Source organism: Phyllostomus discolor, chromosome 11, assembly GCF_004126475.2.
Source record: "Phyllostomus discolor isolate MPI-MPIP mPhyDis1 chromosome 11, mPhyDis1.pri.v3, whole genome shotgun sequence".
Lineage (NCBI taxonomy): Eukaryota > Metazoa > Chordata > Mammalia > Chiroptera > Phyllostomidae > Phyllostomus > Phyllostomus discolor.
The window spans coordinates 3723845-3744723 of NC_040913.2; the positions used below are offsets into that span (position 1 = coordinate 3723845).

At 62.2% G+C, this 20879-nt stretch overlaps 1 protein-coding gene across 2 annotated transcripts in view; it reads right to left on the reverse strand.

Moving 5' to 3' along the window:
* Nucleotides 1–1290: 1290 nt before the first annotated feature.
* The window catches only part of LOC114508689 (mitochondrial intermediate peptidase), an 81899-nt gene continuing 62310 nt past the window's right edge, over nucleotides 1291–20879 (reverse strand). The window contains exons 17-19 of one of the 2 annotated variants that reach the window (XM_028526718.2): nucleotides 16998–17119; nucleotides 14685–14758; nucleotides 1291–1550 (exon numbers count right to left, since the gene is read on the reverse strand). In XM_028526718.2, the coding sequence (XP_028382519.1) occupies nucleotides 1450–1550; nucleotides 14685–14758; nucleotides 16998–17119 (297 nt within the window). In that variant the 3' untranslated portion in view covers nucleotides 1291–1449. The remainder of the gene's footprint in view (nucleotides 1551–14684; nucleotides 14759–16997; nucleotides 17120–20879) is intronic. The other variant, XM_036011204.1, reaches the window with a different exon arrangement.

Here is a 20879-nt window from a genome sequence, read left to right on the forward strand (position 1 = left end):
CCCGGTGTCGGCTGTGTGTGGGGAGGGGTGGCCAGGGGTCGGTCACCGTCGCCTTGTTGGGTCCCGAGTCGCACACCAGAGGTCAGGAGCAGCTGTGCACCTCGGGAACGCCGAGGTCGGCTCCCTGATCGCTGGAGCCCGTGCTCGGGCCCGTGGTCTCCACCACACGGCTCCGGCGGCAGGGTCAGGGACAGCGGTGCCACGTGTCTCCTCCCGGGAGCCCGTCCTGCCAGTCTGGAAGCACCCGGTCACGGGCCTGCTCACGCCGGGGTCCCGCACCACCAGTTACAACGTGCCGGGTGGGTGTGGGGGCAGGGCCTTTGCGGGCCCTGAAGTCAGGAGAGTGGAGGTCCCTGGGTGGGAGGGAGCACACGGGGGGGGGGGGGGGCAGCAGGGCTGCAGGGCCAGGGGCTGCATCTGACCTGACCCCGGACTTGACCCCTGACCCGACCCTGCAGGCCCCTCATCATGCACCACCAGCCTCCGAAACAACAGTGCGGAAGAAATGTCTCTTGTTTAAGCCGCCCCGTCTGTGGTCTCCCCTTGGGGGAGCAGACACAGTGAACACCCTGAGTTACCCCCTTCCCGCCGGAGGGGCCGAGTGGGCTCTGCTTCTTTCCCTGAGCGTGTACAAATTCCCCCAGAGTCTGTGAACAGGGTGCACGTGCGTCCTAGTTCGGGGGATTTTTGACCTTGCCTTTTTGCATCGTCACTGGTTATCCAGCGAGAAGCGGGAGGGAGCTTCTAGCAGATGCCACTTCAAAGTCTGTAATTAAACTCTTGACTTTGATGGTGGGAAAACCCCGTGAAATTACCCTGCGGCGAGCACACAGGGGCGCGGTGTGCAGCCTCGGGCGGCAGGTGGGTCTGGAGCAGCACCGGCAGGGCAGGGCGTGCGCCCCGGCTTCCTGCCGAGCGGAGGCCGTGCCTCCGCGCACGCTGGCAGACCGGCCGGCACTTCCTTCCTGCGTTCGCAACCGAGCAGGAGAAGCACGCGATTTGGCCCTGTCGGCTCTGAGTCCGCGGAGTGTGCGGAAACACCCAGGGAACAGCCAGGGGCGTCGGTGACAAGGACTCTGGGGACCACACTGGGTTTCTTGGTCCTTGTAACAGCCCCGCCCCCGCCCCCCATCGCATTTTCCGAGCTCGGACAGCGGTGCTGCACGCGGAGGGACCGGGGAGCGCCCGGACCGGACGCCCAAGAACCCCACGTGTGAGTTCTCACTGGCTTCTGGAGTGGATTTCCGCGCGTCCAGAGATCTGCCCAACGGACTGACAGCGGGGTTATTTCATACACACTATTTATTCACGTCCCGCCCATCTCAGGTTCTCCGGAGGTCGGCACCGAGGCGAAGACCGCCGGGGTCGGAAGTGAGCGCTGGCAGCGGCAGCATTCACGGCAAGGTCAGCGTCCACGCGACTGGGGTCTGGGAGGGGCAGGCACGTCAGTCACTCGGAGGAGTCCAGGAGGAAAGTCTCGAAGTCCGGGTCCAAGTCCGACACGAGGGCGCTCACCAGGTCGTCCACGGAGGGGCGCCTCCGCAGCATCCCTGCCGACAAAGACAAGGTCAGCCGGCGCCTCGGCCCGGCGGCAAGGAGGGATGGGGGAGGGACGGGGAGGGAGGGGGTAGGCTCCCGCTGCACACACTCCCGGGGCACGTCCGGCGTGGGCAGTCAGAGTTGGGGGGGTGCCCCTCTGACCCGACCGGCCTCGAGGCCATCGCGCGCGGTCACGGCCCCATGCGGGCTGCAGGAGGCTGCGGTCTCGGCGCCTCTCCAGCCAGGTCGTGGCAGAGAGGTTCGGGCCCAAACCTGCTTCCCGAGGGCTTCCGCCTTGCGGGTATCACCGCGCACGCGCAGTGACGTGGGAAGACTGAGTTTTCAGGTTATCCTGGACTGGGCTGACTCAGAACTTAGCGTGTTTAACGACTCACCGAGTCTTATTATTCAGTTTTACGCGCTTTAAGAGCAATCGAGTGTTAATTTTTTGGCAGAAATCTTACAGAGTCAAGTGGCTGGCTTCCCTCCAACTTTCCTCTCCCGGAGAACTCCTCGCTTCACAACTCAGCGACTCCGAGCCCCGTGGAAGTCACTCGGAGCCTCCCGCCCTCAGCCGTCCCCGTCTGACGCACGAGGCCGCTCCGGGGCAGAGCACGGAGGCGCAGTGGGAGGCAAGGAGGCACCATGTCCGCCACGTACCAACGTTTAGTAAAAGCTGGACTTACCGCCATTTGTCACTCCGGAGACAGGGACCCAATCAATCAGCCTTGCCGCCCCAACCCCCGTTCTTGGCGGGCAGCGCTAACTCAGGGCTGAACAGGGCTCTGACCCCGGCACTTAATGCGGGGGATGGAGCCTGGAAGTCTAATTCCAACACCTCGAGAGGCCTGAGAAGATCGCCCGAGTCCGCGATTACCCTCCAAGTCCTTAATGTCACTCAGTTAACACGTCGTGAGCGCTTGCTGGGTGTTGAGAACCAGGCCGGGTCACGATGGGTCAAAGTGCAAAGAGGAACAGTCAGGGTCACCCCAGAGGGCAAGCAGGACACATCACTAAGGAAACCTGGGGAACTGGACACACCCGGATGGCGGGAGAAACTAACCTTGACCCCCACCACATGCTGTACAGGAAAGTCAACTTGAGACGGGCACAGACCTAATGGTGGAGGTGGAACTGTGAGGTGCCCAGAAGGAAATACAGGACAGCTTTGTGGCTTCGAAGGAAGCAATGATTTCTTAGGACACAGAGGAATAACCACCAACAATGATGCATTTTATCGGAATTAAAAACTTCCACTCTTTAAAGATACCTCCCAGAACACTGCTACCCAGAATACATAGAGGGATCCTTAAACTCACCATTAAAATATATAAAAAAAGAAAACAAAATGGACGGAAGAGCGAAGCAGACCTCCACAGGGGACGACACCCACCAAACACAGCAGTGGGACAGGCACCGAGCAGACCGAGGTCATCACTGTCGCAGGGAAGAGCGAGCAGGAGCGGGGGTGGGGGGGACGCTGCACGGCCGAAAGCCTGGCCGACCGCGGCACACGCCGACCAGGCTGCGGGCGCCCGACTGTCTCGCGTCCGTGCTGAACTGACCCCCTTTGGAAAAGGTCGAACAGTTCCGCGCACAACCCAGCGCAGACCAGCGACCCTCCGAGGCACTGACCCCGAGGCAGCGAGAGCGGCAGGCAGGAGGAAGAACCGGCCTCCCGAACCGGGAGCCCGAGGGCATCTGTCCGGGCACAGGACTCGGCTGAACGTGGGGGTGGACTCGAGCCCTGGCGCACGACTCCGCGATGCCGGCGCGGACGGGCCTCAGACGGCGCACTGAATGCGGGGAGCCTCACGCAAGGGAGGGCGTATCGTGTGTTTTCATTCGCGCGGAGCTCAAAAATGGGTCGACCAGTCTGGGGCGGGGGTACCCGAACAGCGGCTGCCTTCCAGAGCGGAGACGGCGAGTGGCAGGGAAGGGGCGCGGGGGCTTCCCGGTGTGAGGGCGACCCTCGGCTCTAGCAGACGCCACGTGTCCAGTGTCCGGGGGTGAAACGGACTCCCGGCTGCCACCCGCTCTGGAAAGTACACACGTGCACGGCCCCAGAGCGCGTGCACGCTGGACCGCTGGGCGGGCAGGGTGGGGGGCTGCGTGTGCGAGGAAGCAGACACAGCAGGGCGTGCACCGTGGGGCCCGGAGGGCACGTCTGTGGGCAGCGGAGCGTTCTCGGCTCCGAACGTGCGGACAATGGATAAATCGTGGGCGTGAGGCACACACCGAGCGCAGTCGGATGGGGGCGGGGGAGGGGCAGGAGGAACCCAGATGGGAGATCCGGAGGCCGGGCCCAGCGGCTGGGGCCTGGGCGGGCGGGCCCCTGGCTGACGGGAAGGCTCAGGCCCGAAAGCGGGGGGGCGGGCTCCCAGGGGAGAGGACTCTGAAGAGGCAGGAGGCTGGGGAGCGCCCGGCTCCGGCGCCTGCAGCTCAGGACGTGAGTCTGAGAGGAGCAGCAGCTGCTGGAGGAAACCCCGCTGCTTGCTCTGCCTTCAGCTGCGGCGCTGAAGTCCCAAACACACAGCCTCCTTCTCCCAGGGAAACCGTCCGACTGTGGACGGGAGGAGGCCTGTCTGTCCTTGGCCCCGCTGGCTGCGTAGACGGCAGAGACGGTGGGCCCTGCTCACGGGCAGCGCTGATTGACCACGCCCCGCCGTCCCGTGAGTGGGTGCGGTCCGACGGGACCCTCAGGCCTTTCCGAGGCGGGGGGGCCAGGTGCCCGACGCACAGGGCGGCCGTGGGTCGCAGGAGGCGCCCAGCCGCACAGCACGCCGCGCTCCTTCAGCCTGCGAGACGTCCTGTAACTTTAAGGGATGAGCACTGCCAGGAGCCCCCACCACCGTGTGCGGAGCACATGTGTGCAGCTCGTGCGGCCCTCCCGGGCCTTTGATGTGGCTCCTGCGGCTCCGCCGGCTGCCAAGGCCAAGGTGACCTCGCTCTGCCCCTCCAGGCGGACCGCCCCAGCAGCTCTCCCCCGCCCCCACTCCCCGCCCACGGGTGCTGCCGCCTCTCGGAGAAGGGCGACCGTGGCCGCAGTAAAAGAAAAACACACACACTCGGCGCGTTTTAAAATAAAACCCGGGCAGAGAGCCCAGTGGTCGGTGATTTTTCCTGGGAGGCGATCGCTGAAGATGAAGAAGGCTCAGACAAGAGGAAGTCGGGCCGAGGGGCTGACAGGGCAGTCACCGGGGCGAGAGCCCGCCCGGCACACTGTCCCGGCGTCCTCGCTTTATTAGGTTTCAATGTTCTGCAAGCGCCAGCATGAACTGACTTCGGCACGGAATTGAACGGAAGAGCCCGGTGTTTTCAAGCCGTTCAACAAGTAAAGGAAAGTAAAGTCAGCTCTCATATGCGTGCAGTCAAAAAAAGTCCCGAAAACCCTTTGAATTTTTTTTTTTTTTTTGGAAAGCTGACAAAAATGCCCCCTTTGTCTTCAGGCCTAATCTCAGCAGGGTGAGACCAGACTCGCCCTCGTGGGGCCCCGGGGGAGGGCCGGGCTGTTCAGCCGGCGAGTGGGCGGGGCTCACGAAGGCCTTTCACTGTGGAAATCACCTGAACTGGGGGGCGGGGGCGGGGGCGGGGGGTTTCCTGGATTCCTGTTTCCAGCAGGACGGAAACAAACGCAGGACGACCTCACCGCTGGGAGCGGAAAAGGGCCGGCAGTGCCGCGGTGGGGGCAGAGGCACGAGGCCCCGCTGCACCTGCCAGTCAGTCCATCTGCACGGAGGCCGATCGTGCGGTCCCGTCTGCCTGTCCTTGCGGGCGTGGCGGACACGTAACGAGCAGGCGAAGAGGGGTGATTCCGTGCACTTTTCTCCTCTTCTCACCCGAGAGGCAAAAGGGCCGATCCAGGCCGGGGGGGGGGGGCCCGGAGCAGTTTCACTGTCGGCCTGGGGACAGTGAGTGACGCTGTCACCAGGGCTCCGGGGCTCACTTCCGAGGCACTGGAGGCTTCCAAGCTGTGTGTGTCCTCGTCTCTCTGGTGACTGTGGACATTGAGCCAGGGACAGTGGGGACACAGCCGCAGGGTGAGGGCCTGGCCACCTGCAGCCGCTCCAGACGGGGCCGTCGGACAGAAGAGGCCACTGTGACGAGGGCTGCCGCCTGGGGACGAGGACCGACTCACCCGATCCTTACCGCACACCTGTGAGGAGCCCACCTTACAGGTGAGGCCGGGGGGCAAGAAGAGGTCACGGGACCTCGAAGCCCCTGTGTCCAGCCCCGGCGTCTGGCCGCACAGCCTGTGCCCACAGAGCGTGGGGCGCACAGAGGTTCCGTACGACAGCACGCGGTCAGAGAGGCCCGCAATTAAACACCGGCATCCAGAACACGACAAACACCAGATGTGTGGAGAAATTCTGGAAAAAAGTCCAGGAGTTTGCTGGTGCCACCCGTGGCTGCAGGGACCCAACTCACGACCTGTCCCTCAACTGCCTCGGGGACACAGCCGACCGCGCCTTGCCCTCTGGGGATGGAGCTCACAGTGCACCCCACCTCTGTGCCCCGCCACCCGGAGGCAGGGCGCCTAGCAGACTGGGAGCAGCCTCGGCCGAGAAGGCCGCAGGCCGGCCGGTGACAGGTCCCTGCCCGGCCGTGACCAAAGCGTCTTCCTCTCAGGGTACAACACTCGCCACGCCCAGCTGGGGCGGGCGTCCTCTTCCGGCGCAGCGCCGGGAGCAGAAGGTGCCCTCCAGGTATCCGTGGCAACCCCGGGCGCGCAGAAACCCTTACGCGTCTGAGGGACTCCGACCCCGCACGCCACTTCTGTGCTTTCACCGTGTGCTCGCCCACGGACGAAGGACAGACGCGCCGAGTCCCCGGTGCCAGGCGGTGTGCACCAGCCGCACCGTCCGCACGCAGCGAGGCGCGAGCGAGACCTGGCTGCTGGACGGGAGGTGCGTGTCTGGGGAGAGGACCGTGGGGACGCGTTCCTGTTCAGGCAGAGCGAGAGTACGCGCACACAGGCGTGGCTCACACGAGGGCGGCCCGGTGGCCTGTGGACAGGAGTGGGCGTGGGGGGCCGCAGCTCCCTGGCTGTCAGGAAGCCGCGTCTCCTGTGGGCAGTGCCGAGGACGGCGAGCCCACAGGCTGGGAGCACGCTGCCCGGGCTGCAAACCTGGGGACAAGTGGACAGAGGGAAGCCGTGGGGACCACCTGTTCCTGCGAGCCGGCACCCCTTCCCTTCTGGTGCGAGGACCGCGTCTCCTTCAGGTCACGGTTTCTCAACGGGGGCAATTCTGCCCACCGCCCCTGCCCGCTAGGGGGAACTAGGTAATGTCTGCAGACATTTCTGGGTGTCGCCCTGGTGGGGTGGGGAGCACTTCCGGTGTCCAGTGGGTACAGGCCGGGGAAGCTGCTGGACCCTCTGCCATGCGCGGGGTCAGAGGCCAGCTGGCGCAGGAGCAGACAGCTGCTGCCGGGCCGTCCCCTGCGGTGTGCCCCCAGAGCACAATGACGGACAGGCGGGTCTGCGGAAGACGGGGCTCCCCACCCCTAGCGCCCCGGGGCGGAGCCCCCGCTCCTGCCACGCGGGGTGTGCACCCTGTTGGGACGCCTCCCTCCACGTGGTGGCCACTCCCGGACTGCCCATTCCCCCGACTCCCTTTCCTGCTTGGGAAGCCAGCACCGGCTCTCTCAGGTGGATCCCCAGCTGAGAAAGGATCAGCTCACAAGCCATTCCAAGGCGTCTGGTGACACCGGGGCGGGTCATTTTGTTTGATTAAGGTCCCATGTCTTTCCTCCTCAAGTCCAGGTGAATTACAGGGCCGGCTCCGCCGTCACATGCCCTCTCCCCGGCCTGGCGGGAGACACGCCCCCACCCCGGGGGGTCTCAAAGGCGCAGCGGAAGTCCTGAGCAGGGTGCATGCCCCAGGCTGGCAGGGGGGCCGAGGCCCCAAGGCTCCGCAGGCTGCAGCCAGGTGCTCGGAGCCCAGGGCGGCCTAGAGCAGGGGAGGCCCCGGTTATTTGGGAGTTATGCTCAAGGCCCATCACACTCCGACACTGCAGCCCACGGGCAGTTACTCAGGGGACAGCGTGGTGGGCCTGGAAGGGCCTCACGCTTCGGAGGGCACGTGTCCTGGGGGACTGCGGCCGGGGGTGGTGCAGCCCAGCGGACGAATGGCCTGCGGCCAGAGAGACAGCCCCGAGGGCTGGGCGAGTCAGAGTTCCAGGTCGGACGGGTCACCACCTGGCTCAGCACGGCATCCCAGTGACTCACAGTTCCGGTCTCGCTCCCTCTGGCGACCGTGGGAAGGTTTTCCCCTGAAGGGCTGCCGAGGGGGGAGCTAGGAAAGACAAACCCCTCCTCTTCGAGCTGAGGGTCTCATGCCCCTGCAGGAGGCGCTCTGGGCGCAGGCTGGGGGGTGGGGGGATGGGGTCGGGCAGCGAGGCCCCAGGTCCACCCAAGGCTGCGCAGAGCGGCCGGGGACCTCCCTGAGGGCAGGCCGAGAGTCACAATGACGCGCCGAGTCGGGAGCGCACAAAACCGGCACACGGTCATCTCCTCCGCCAGCCCACCACCGGGAGTAAGTGACGCAGTGCGTTTGCCACGCAGGAAATGCTCCCTGATCGGCGCACGCCAGGGCCGGGGCCTGCGAAGAGCTGCCCCAGTTCAGGAGCCGGGGGAGGAGGCGGCCCAGCACCGCCCGCCCCCCCCCCCCGCCCCGCAGGTGGAGCTCCTGAACCCGGGGTGCCACCACCGTGAGTGTCTGGGCGCTACCATCACATTCCCAGTCACAAAGTGCCCAGCCAGCGTGTCACCGCTTGCTTCATTTCCCCTGTGATCTGCCATCTGCTTCTTCCAGGGCAACCGTCCATCCACGGGAAGGAAACCAGAGATGCACTACAACAGCAAACCCAGTTTTCCACCTGCGGGCAGCTGTGCGAGAGGCCGCGGAGAAGCGAGCACGGGGTGCCGAGAGCGCCCTGGGGGCGGGGGGTGGAGACAGGGACTACAAGGGCTGTGGACGCACAGAACTGTGGGCGCCCGGAACCGCGCCCTTGGGAAAGGTGGACGTGCCGAGCTGTGCGTCACAGACACCGCACCCAGTTTTCTAAGAGACCAGAGTGGCACGAGGGCCTCGCCACACCCAGACGTCCAGCGGGGTGCCACCCGCCCTCTGCGGCCAGGCACGACCGACGGTCTCTGCACCCGACGACAGCATGGGGCTGGGGGCTGGAGGAGGACCCGGGTGCACCCGGCACACGGTTCTGGAAGCCCACCTCAGAGTGCACGGCTGCTGAGATAACCACACACGTGCCGACCCCAGCTCAGACGGGTCAAGAACGCGGGTACAGGGCTGGCCTGGCCGTCTGAGAGGCCGCGCTCCAGATCCGCCCCTCCCACGCCCAGGGCAACTGCGCAGGGCTCGCCCTCTCTGCTTTGAAGTTCTCTGCTGCTGGGCTGTGGCTGCCCACACCCACTCCCGGGGTGGACTCCCACTGCCCGCCCTAGGCTCCTGAGAAAATGAGGGCGCCGGCCAGAAGGTGAAGCTCCCTTCCTCCTCTGAGCTGAAGGACGGCACTGGCTCCTGGGCCGGGCCGGGCCTGCCGCCCTGCACACGGGAGCTGCTGCCCCTGGGGCTGCTGACACCGGCCCAAGCAGAGCGTCTGAGCTTCCTGCTGGCTGGGGCTGGGCTGGACGGGGCTGGATGGGGCTGGATGGGACTGGATGGGGCGGGGTTGGGCTGGGCGGGCCCACCCAGCGGGGGCCTCAGACATGCTGTTTACAAATTAGTTTATTTTAACTTCATTGTCCGATTGAGTAATTCCAGTTACCATTGCATTTCTGGGTTCCAAAACATTGTGCCTTTTGAAGTTCAAGGTCTCCCTTAAACAAACACACCCGCCCATTAAACAGGCACACACCCTCTTAAAAATTCAGGGCGCGCTCGGAAGGGCGGCCCCAGCCCTGAGGACGCAGGTGCTCTCCCCCATTCCTGCCCCCCGGGGAGCTCTGGGCCCGCCAGAGGCTGCGCTGAGCACACAGCCCGGCAGGTCCCAGGTCGAGGTGCTGTTTGCCGGGCTGCGCCCGTGGGCCGCCATCTGCCTCGGCGACAGAAACTGCGCCGTGATCCTTGAGCCCCTGAACGCCAGGCCCGACCCCGCGGAGGGCCTCCCTCACGCACCCCGGGTCACGCCGGGTCACGCCGTGCAGGAAAGGCCGGGCTCCGCCCACGGGCGTCGTGAAGACCACGGCCGACTCCGTGCTCCCGCGCTCACTCAAAGAGCGCACTCGGTGCAGAGGCACTTTGGTGCAACAGACACCTGGTTGGCTCTGGCTCGCATGCACCCCACCTGGGACCTGTCCCCATGGCACCTTGCTCCGGGAACTCAAAACTGTTTTCTCTGGGCTTCGGTGTGATCTAGGCAAGCCACCTCAGTCACGGAAAACTGCTCGAGAGCGAAGGGGGGGGGGGCACGCGGTGGAACGTGCACACGACGACGACGACTTCCAAAGTGAAGGGGCCCGGTGACCCCTGACCCCTGACCAAGGGCGAGGCTGCCCACCAGTCCCGGCAGACCGGCGGGAGCGCCTGCACTGGGGTCCCTTCTACCTCTCGCTGCTGCGGGACCTCGGGGCAACGACCGAATGGAGCCCCCCGGCCCGCTGAGAGCACGCAGCGAGGTGAGGCGTGCACGGTGCCAGCACCTGTCCGGCCGCCCAGAGCACCCCTCACAGGTCTCAGCGGGGTCGCTGTCAGTGTTCTTGTGATTGCGGCTGCTGCTGCTATTGTTGTCGTCTCCTGCCTGTTCAATGCGGCACATGTAAGAGCTGCAGAGATGAGCCCCGCCTGGTGTGGCTCAGTGGGCTGAGTGCCAGCCAGCCTGCAGATCAAAGGGTTGTCGGTTCGATTCCCAGTCGGAGCACGTGCCTGGGTTGCGGGCCAGGTCCCCAGTAGGGGGCGCTCGAGAGGCAACCACATATTGATGTTTCTGTCCCTCTCTTTCTCCCTCCTTTCCCCTCTCTCTAAAAATAAAATCTTAAAAAAATAAAAATAAATAAATAAAAGCAGCAGAAATCAGTCTTACCGGTTCCTGTCCAACCAAGTGTTAGTTCCCTCAGGAAAACCAGTGCACAGGCTGCAGCAGTTTCAATAAGACCCGGGCCCTGGAGTGAGCAGGGCCTGCCCACAAGAACGGAGCAGGTGGACACGACACAGGCAGTTCAATGACTGTGAGTGTGTGGTTTAAGATTTGAAGAATTTTTTAAAACTCCGTTTTGTTTAAACTGCTTTTAGGAAAAACGTAAATGGAGTTTAGCCCCCTCCCCCCCCAACCCTACAGCTTAATCAAACTAAACACACATTCAGTACTGTAAGAAAGAGATTAAAAAACCAAACGCGTGTTACTTGACATCCCACAGAGGACGTGATGGGGTAGGAACAGAACTTTCCCGTGTTCTTCAAATATCTGAGATATGCAAACTCGCAGATAAAGGAGGAATTATTCCACTAGAAACTTTAATGTAAAGATAAACTGTTAAGTAAAAAAGAAAATTAGGTTTAGGCATGATCTAAATCTAGTTTCATTATTAGCAAAGTTACCTATTAGTCAGAAGGAAAAGTTTCCTCTGGAGATAGCTGGAAAGACTAAGTCGAGAAGGAATCCTGTCACGTTATCTTCTGGGAAATGGTGCAGCCAACGCAAGAGAACTTCCCTGTCGCCCTGCTCCCTGGCAGCGTTTCCAGGCAGAGTCAGCACCCACGTGTCTTCGGCCCAATGTAGTTCTTCCGCCGAGAGCGGCTATGACCTCTACGACCCTCGTCATCATCTGACTGCCACGGGTGCAGTTCTGGAACGGAACTCATCGGTCCCGCCCCCTGCCCCCGACACCGCCGGCCCCCTGCCCCCGACACCGCTGGCCCCCTGCCTCCCTGCCCCCCCCCAAGCCTCGGGGGCGGGGCTCAGAACGCTGACCAGGAGCCCTGGAGGACTGACTGGCTCTTCCAGCCTGTTTGTAGCCCAGTGCCCGCAGCCCACACCTGCAACCACGTGCTAAGGGCGCATTTTAAGATTTTACGGTGTTTTCATCCAGCAGTCAGAAGAGCTGAAAGAATATTATCTCACAATATCTGTCTCACACCAATGCTTCGATGCTTCGCTCTCTCTCAAAGCAATGAAAACAATGTCCTCAGGTGAGGATTAAAAAAAAAAATTGAAGAGTAGTTGTAGACTGTATCACTCGCCTTAGGGACCTTCTGGAACACAAACCACAATTCCCTGGTTTCCTTCTTGGACGGAAGTAACGCGTGAGGAGCTGGGAGAGATGGTCTGCAACATGCGACAAGACGAGCATGCGAAACCCGTGTGTCTGACACCAGAAGGCTCGTCCGAGGGGTGCGGTGTGACGGCTCCGACCGGCTCTCGGGGGCGAGCGCCCCGAGGCTCCTTGGCTGCGGGTCCAAGTGTCGCTTTGGCAACGCCGAGAGCTGGGGGGGTCTCCAGCGAACCGACTCGCTCACCTGCTCTCTCATCCGATGCCGATGCCGCTCCTTTCTGAATTCCGGCGAGTTCGCACCTCTGCCCGCACACTGCTTTCGGTTAGAGAGACGTGAAATGAAGCCAAGAGCTTCTCTTTCTCCGGGCAGGAGCAGAGAAACAAAGCTGTTCGATGTCTGCAGATCACCTCCGGAACGCTAACATCTTGGACCGTCACCACCCCCTCCCCCCAGTCGCTGTGCGGAGGCCGAGGGGGGCGCGCGGGAAGGCTTCAGGGATGCGAGACCTGCCGCACGCCCCACTCCTCCCACCGTGGCAGGAACCCTTCCGTCAGAACCACCAGGACAGACGGGGACCGCGGGGGACGCCGGCCGCTTACCCATAGAAGCCTCGAAGGGCTCCCAGGAACACGGCGCAGGGGTGAGGTCGCTGAGGGTCAGCGGGGGGCAGGCGGCCTCTCCCGGGTCGAGGGGGGCAGACTGCAGACCTGGGGCACGGGGGCCTCAAGCTCGCGTCGCCTACACCTTCCGGGCTCCGAAGGCCCGGGCACCCTCAGGTGGGGGCTTGCAGACCTGGGTCAGCCGTGGCAGTCGGAGGACAGCCAGCACGGCAAGGGCGTGAACTCGGACGGAGTCGCCCCGTCTCGGGAGCGGGGGCTGGATGAGGCGGCCCCCACTCGTGTCCGACACCGCGCATCCCGTGTGTTAAGGGGTGCATCCCGTGCGTTCACACGCAGGACCGAGCAGCAGCGGGGCGAGCCGGGCGTTTCGAGCGGAGCCGCCCCCCGTCGGTGTGAACGGGGACCTGGACGCTCTACCGTCTCTGCCCTGAACCGCGCTCTGCTCTCCCTCTCTCGTGTGCGAACTTCAGTTTTGAAAATATTAAATTTCTTAATGTGAAAAGGTTTCACACAAACATCAAAATTTTTAGTTTTTTTTTTACATCATTCTTAGAGTAGAAAAACACATCAACCAAAAGGCAAACGCTGAAAAGATTCCATTTTTCCCTTCCGCTGGACGCATGCACGTGCTGATGACCCCCGCACCCAGAGCGCACCCAGGCCCGGCGCGGGCAGCCCCGGGTGAGCGCGGCCCCGGAAGCGCAGACCCCACGGCCAGTCTCCCCAGCGGGGGCGGCACGGACACTCTCCGATGGCTGACCACCCAGCACCGCCCAGCACCGCCGCTCCCGCTCACAGGCACGCGGCTCCCCCGTCTGCGGCTCTCTGTCGCGAGAGCCAGTGAGTTTCGCGTTCACGAGAGCCCACAAGGGAGCCTCGCGGGGCGTTCTGCCCCGCACGCAGGGGGAGCCGCAGAGAGGACACAGGGCCCATCTCAGCCTCAGGCCCAGGCTGCACCCGGGTCCCTACTCACAGCCTCAGGGCGGGGCAGAGCCGCCGGCCTCATCCACCGTGAACCGGGGCAGGGGCGCTTCCCGCCTCACGGCTGCCGGACGGCGAATCAGTGCGCCACGGACGTCGGAGACAGTTCCTGGGCCGGGCGGGCGGCGTTCAGGAAGGGACCGAGGGCCAAGGGAGGTGCGTCACCCGCCTTCTCTGCCTCAAGGGCCAGCTCCCGGCCAGCCCGCTGGCGGGAAACCGAAGTGTGGCCGGCCCGGCACAGCCGCGCCGTGCGGCCGCAGACATAGGACCCTGGGCTGGCCGGGCCCTTGGAGAAACCTGCGTGGCGCGGGCCGGGCAGGAGTCCGCCGGAGCTGGGTCCCCGTCTCGCCGGTCGGTCTCCACTGCGCCTCCCGCACGGTGCGACCGGGCATGCAGTCAGCGCTCGGCACACACACGCCTGCTCTCCTGCTGCACAGACGCACGGCCCAGGCGGAGGGTCTGGGCGTCCGACCGGAGAGATCTGGGCCGGAGAACACCGACGCCAGGACCGGCCCTCTCAGGACCGCTCGGCGGTGACAGACACGACGACATCCCTGGGCCGGCAGCCAGCTCCCAGGTGCCACTCCCGTCCCACAGCCAGATGGGTCCCCGAGCGCTCATGCCTTCCTGCTCGAGAGGCTTGTGAGAACGTCACACAGGAAGGCGTGACGGTCACTTCCATGCACAACCACACTTTCAGTGAGAACGTGTGAACTTAAGAGGTTACCAAAAACATCACACAAACAAGCTCGGAGATGCCCAGGGAACAGCTCACTAGGTTCTGAGTTTTCAAAGCCGAAAAAGTCCAGCCCGATGCTTTAAATTTCTAGCCAATGTGGAGCTAAACTTTCAGTCAGAAACAAAGGAGTAAGAAATAAGAGAATTCTGGTGCCTCAAGAAACACACTGAGATCTATTAAAATCTAAAGGCAGATTTTCTGAGAACTGATGACAAATAAACAAATTTGTGACGAATTTAACCATTTCCTGTTAGAGTGCCAGTAAGGTTTTGAAAGCTAAAGGCTGAAATGGCATCCTGGCATCTAAACAAAACACGGTAACTAAACGTCAACGTTACTTTGGGGGAGATGAAATGGAAATGAACGTTAGGACAGAGATACAATAAAACTGCTACTGGGGATACAATGGAACAGACCCTCGGAGACCCAGCAGAGCTGAAGCATCACCTCTGCAACCGAAACAACGTGCACAGGCAACGTGAAAGAGCTTCGTGCTGGGTGCACACTCGCCCTGCTGGTACGCCAACGCATGACCCACAGACCCTTCGGACAGGCCGGCCCCGCCTGGCTTACCTTGCACCAGGAGCATGGGCTCCCGGGCCCCGCCGTGCGCCAGCATCTCCCGCCGGTAGCGCTCCCCGGTGGCCCTGCGGAGACAAGAGGCCGTTGGGGGCCCTGCGTGCGTGAGTGGGGGGGGGGGGGGACCCTGCTGGGCCCCACTCACACCAGCCGGGGTTTCTCAAAAGAGGTCACACTGATGTCACAGTCCGGGAAGCTGCCACCGCAAGACCATTCAGCTCTTTACTTTCTTGCTTCTAAAAATCTAATTCCAATTTTTAAATTATTCTAATGAGCAGAACCCTATGTTCGCTGTAAAGAGCTACCAGTCTGTTTGGCTGGTTTGCACGCAGCAGGCAATCCCTTCGCGGAAAGGACCACTTCGTTCACGTGTTGCGGGCTGCACAGGGTTCCACTGCGACCCCCATCACCACCCGAGAGCTGGGGTGGTCTACCGAGAGGTCTGAAACGGTCTGTGCCAGCGGACTTTCACAGACGGACGGAGAGGGCACCTGCCGCGGAGAAAAGTAACTAACATTCTGAAGTGAGAGGGAAGAGGAGAAGCCGGCAGGGGGGAGTCACTCCCCGGAGACCTGGGCTGCGGGGCCGGCCAAGGGGACGGGAACCTGGCTCCGGAGGGGGGCGGAGCAGCTGGTCCACCTGCAGGTGCTCCCAGCCAGCAGGGCCCGTGGGGGACACGGTCTGTGCCTCGGGGAGGCAGGTGTCGGAGAACTTCTAGAGACAGAAGCCCTGCAAATCGGCGGCACCCGGAGACAACAGGCTACGTGGTGCGGCTCTGCTGTTTTACGAAAGACGCCGTTCTCTCACAGCAAACGACCGTGCCCTGTGACGACACAAAGTCCGACGCTATCGCCCCACGGAGTTCTCCACACGGGCGGCTGTGGGAGCGTGACCTCTAACCAGGACTCGGGCTGCGGGGCCCACCGGACACGGGCTCCTCATCTCAGAACCGGCCCGCCGCACCGGGCAGCGGGGGCTCCGGCAGACGTGTCCCGCAGCAGGAGATGTGGACGAGGGCCGGGCCTCCTCAGGGGACAGGCAGGGGAGAGGCCCGGCCCGACGCCGGCGGGGGTGTGGCCCCCCTCCCAGCTGCGCCGCCGGCCTGAGTCACATCACGGCTCTCTGCCCGCTCAGCTCGGGGCTGCCTGGCCCCCGATGCCAGCTTCCAGCCGGGGCTCTTTCAAAGTGGGGCCCACACGGGCCTGCTGACGGGGGTTAGAGCCGTTCTGAGTCGGCGAGCGTTTTCCCGAGCTCCCTTTTCATGTGTCTGTAAAACTCCGGCCGGTGCGTGTCTGGGCAAGAATGCGTATATAAACAAGATATAAATACTTGGAAATATGTGTATTTAATAGTATGTGGTTTTCTAGTAAAGTGTAGTTCCTTTAAACAAGATATTTTGTCCATTTTATAAAAATCTCCAGTAAAAAAAATGTAATCCGCAAACTGTAGTCAGTTTTGGCTCTAGGTCCTGTGAAAATAATAAAATCTGAAACGCAGACCAAATGCCTGCTCAGGCAGAGGGCGGAAGACAAAATAGCATGTGGGCACCAAGCTGTAAAACATTTAAAAATTCTATTACGTCAGATCCAGTTCAAAAGACCGGGCACTGGAGGCGGTCACTAACCGCTGAGGAAGCCCAGGCCGGTGTCAGGCTGCAGGGGAGGCCGGGGGGAGGGGGGTGCGGGGGGGGGGCGCCTGGGAACCAGCAGACGGGACTCTCAGCTGAGTGCAGGGCGGACTGCACTGTCTTTCAAAGCCGGGCAGAGGGCGAGCTTTCTGGAATGAGCGGGATGCTAAGGACCGTCCCCCAGGTTCCAGCGGCGCGGCCCCCGGCTGGAGGAGGTGCCAGGTCCCCCTCAGGCAACAGAGGAGACGGGACAGGGGGCGCGTGTGGAAGCGAGGACACCCGTCCCAGCGACGGGGGTGCCGAGAGCAGCGGGCACTGACCACGGGGGGGGGGGGGGGGGGGGCTGGAGCCAAGCAGACCCGCAGGGAGCGGGTGGATGTGTCCGTGAGGCCCCTGGGGCGGGAGCTCGGAGTGCTCACACAGCAGGTCCCTGGGGGCGCGGGGACAGGGCGCCAGGCCACCACCCGCGGGTGGCTGCCACCCAGGGCTGTGCAGTGGGGCGGACTGTGCAGTGGGGCGGAAGGCTCTGGGAGCAGAAGAGGGCTCGGGCCGGACAGAATGCCCCTGGAGCCCCGCGTGCCTGTGGGCATGGGCTGGGTTCCGCTGAGTTCCGCAGGGCCGGACGCTGGTGGAGGGTGGGGGTGTGGACCGGAGTGTCTCCGGCCCTGCCCGCTCCTTACCTGTCGAAAGGGTCCTGCAGGAAGCACTCCTTCCAGACCATGGAGGCGACGGCCCTGGACATCAGGTAAGAGTAGTACTTGGCCCCGTAGCCCACGAGGTGGCTGAAGCGCAGCTGCCAGGCCTGCGGAGACAGCAGCACAGCGCCGGGGGCGGGTGAGCCCCGGGCTGCAGAGGGTGCGGGCGAGGACGCAGAGCCGGCACAGCCGGAGTCTGCGGGCGTCCTCCCTCGCCGCTGCCCCAGTGCCGGGCCACGCCACGCCACTCGCGGCGGTAACTCTTTTCCACGTGTCATACAGCGCCAGGGGCTGGACCGGGACCCTCCACACTCTTGCGCTGAAGCCCCACCCTGGCACCTCACGAGGTAACCACGTTTGGAGAAGGGGCCTTGAAGATGGTGATCGGTGAGAAAGGAACTTGGGGTGGCCCCACCCCACAGGACTGGTGCCAGAGGGTGCCACACCAGGGGAGGGTGCCACACCAGGGGAGGGTGCCACACCAGAGGCCGCAGGGGGACACGGCAGGGCTGAGGCCGTCTGCAGGCCGAGGAGGGAGGCCTTGGGGGGCAGGCCGGACACTAGCAGTTCTGCCCACGTGGGCAGCTGCTGGGATGCGTCCCCGCGGCAGGAGTGCAGGGAGCAGGGCTGCCCCTGCACACCGCTGGGCCCGCTGGGAGCACCCGGTCGTCTGCAGCAGGGGACACGGCGGGCCAGAGCCCTGTGCCATCATCCTTCCTGGGGACAACGGTGCAGCTGAGAAAGGCCACACAGGTGTTCCTGCCCGAACACCCTTCACTGGAAAACCCCTTTTCTGTAAGCGCTGTTCTTCCGTCTCTATGAGCTGCAGACGCCTGCTGGGCATTCCGACCGCGAGCGGGGGTGGGGGTGAGGGTTCGGGGGAGGGGGTCCCCAAGGGCGAACGCCGGAGCGCACGTGCTCCTGGTGGCGCCTGCTGCGGCAAAGGCCCGAGCTCCAGAAACAGCCAGAGCGACAGTTAGGACCTAAACACGTTCACTGTCCTGAAACGGGCGACCCTGGTGTGCAGACACCCGTGGTCTTCCAGCGCATGCTGGACCGGCACTCAGACTTGAGAAAGTACGCCGAAGCCTCAGGTTTTAACTAAGGTTTTAACTAAGATGCTCACTACTCCGTCAGGCTTCTAACTCCCCAGAAAACACCGTGCAAAGTACAGTCCTCACCACAACCTGTAAGCTGCACAAGCAGGCGCCGCATAACACATTAAGGAACAGACACGGACAGAACAGAGATGCTCCTGAGGTCGCAGTGGCGTGACGGTTTTAGGATGCGCTCCGGGCCCTGCCCCCGCCCCCAGGGCTGTGCACACTGCCAGGGCGGGGTGAACACTGTCCCCGTACCCACCACCCCTCACAACGAGGACGTGACTGGAAGTGAGGCGGGCACGTCCTTGAAGGAGGAGATGCGCCCCTTCCTCCCTGCCTGGCACCCCTCGGGCCACCTGTGCAGGTGACAGCCCGGGTGGGGGCTGTGCCCGAGCGGACCCGGCCTCCTGAGCTGCCAAACTGCGCGACGGGACTGCTTTGGGCCACCGAGCCTGCGGTACGCTGTCACACGGCCGTGGAGAGCGACCACCACCATCCGTGCTCCAGGTGAGGCCCGTGCTCAGAGACACGGCGCAGCGGGACGCCCCTGAGAGCTCGGGAGGGTGCCTGTCGCCCTCAAACGCACACCCAGTGACCGCGTGAACGTCTTACCTGGGAAAAAGGCTTTTATAAATATTTCATAATTGTTCACAGCTACTTCAACAGCTTCTACTTTCCGAAGAGACTCTTCTCTGTCTTAGGGACAGAAACCACCCCACTCCTGTCCTCGGAACAGTCCTTCGGTAAACGGTGCGGGGAAACCCGGACGGCCCGGTGCACAGGAGGGACAACGGACCCCTCCCTTACAGAAGCCGGGATGTAACACGCACCTGTCTTGTGCCTACAACAGCATGCTCAACGAGCATCCATAAACAGATGATAAACAGGGTAGAAACATTAGAATCAAATTGCTATGAGTTAGACACAATTGACATCTGGAAATTCAAATTCTCTTTCCAAACTTGACTTGTTTCAGTCATCACTGAAACTGTAAAGACGTGAACATGCAGGAAAAACATGACTGACTACCCTGCCGACTGTACCCACACCTGAGTTTCCGAGGCGACACAACAAAACTAGGACACAATCGTTACTTTTAAGAACTTCTCACCGAATGAGGCCCCGGCACCCTGACTGGCACCACGGGTACCAGACGCTAAGAGCCACGTTCTCTGTGAAACCTGGTGCCTCACGGTGACCTCTCCTTTCCACTGCTCTCACCTTCCGACCCCTACCGGACGACTTCCAGCGTTCACACTGCTTCACTGGCCTGAACAGGCGCCACTTTCAAACTTACTTTCTAATCTGTGTGGCACACAATCCTCCAGATCACTGAGAAGTACATTGTATTAACTTTCACTTGTGTTGCCCGAGTGGCAGGAAAGTCACCCCGTGCCACCAGAAGTCCGTCTGGTCACGGCCTCGCCCCTGGGGAGAGAACGCTGGATGAACAGAGACGGCAGGAACACCTCCACCTCCGGGAAGAGCCCGGACCCGCCCTCCCGGACCTCTGCGGGGGCGCCGGCCGCTCACGAGCGAACAGCCCCTTCCGAAGTGCAGCCCAGGGCCCGGGAGGGGGTGTCACTGGCCGGGCATGTCACTGCCTGTGTTTTGTGTGGGGCAACTGACAGGAGTAAAATACGTGACTGATCCACCAAAATTACTAGGGCTGCCTGCTCTCTGTCAACAGGTCTTCAATCCTCCCTGATCACCTTGTCTGAACAGTGTCCAAGATTCCTGGAGCAACAGCCTTCAGTGATTTCTTACCAGAGAGAGAGAGAGAGAGGGAGGGGGAGAGAGAAAGTGCTGCAGTTATGGTTGAACCATATGGAGAACCTGGACAACGCCAAATGGGACGTATTCCTGCAATTCAAACAGAATGTCAAACATTAACAGCGTTAGCTGAAATTTGTCGTCACTACATGGAATACCTGAAGTGCTGGACAAGAGAGACTTTCTGTCTGTCTGTCTGTCTGTTTGAGAGAAAGGAGGGAGGGGGAGGGAGGGAGAGAGGCATCGACTTGCAGTCCCACTGACTGACTCGCTCACTGGTCGGTTCCCGTGTGTGCCCCGACTGGGATTCGAACCTGCGGCTTCGGCAGCTTCTGGACAGCACTCTGACCAACCGAGCCACCCGGCCAGGGCAAAACACACGTTTTAAGAAAAAGATGTAAATGCATTGCTAAGGCAGGAGAGAATAAAATACAGTCAAAATGATTGGGCAGATAATTTTTAAAAGTGAAAATGGATGTTTTTTATTTCTATGGTAAAATCACTGTACTTTTATACTTGTTTTCATCTATTACTCAAAGTAAGAGGTTATTAAGAACAATTAGGAATAAAGTGTCTGGTGGCATCCCAGGATCCGTGCCAAGCGGCAAACCTGAGGTCACTCCTGCACTAGCACGGAGACGGCCTGTCGCTCAGCCGCCGCTGCCACAGACCCGTCTGCAGCCGGACTCTCTCACCCAGGGGAGCCGGCTCCGACACCGCTCCACGTCCCGCGACGCCGTGCCGTGCTCAACTAAGCGGTGCTGCCTACCATTCTCCAAACCTTTTCACCTCCTTCCTTACTCACTTTGAAGTCAATACAGAATTGGCTGAACCTTTTAGCGGCTGTACCAAGTTTCAAGAGGGAAAACGAGCTGAAAAGAGTGGCTGTGAAGGAGTGTAAGCCGTCGCTTGATTTACGGAGCTCCGCCGCTTCCCTTTCCAGGGCCGGGTGCCGTGAAAGGCCGCTCAGACTGCACTCTGGCTTACATGA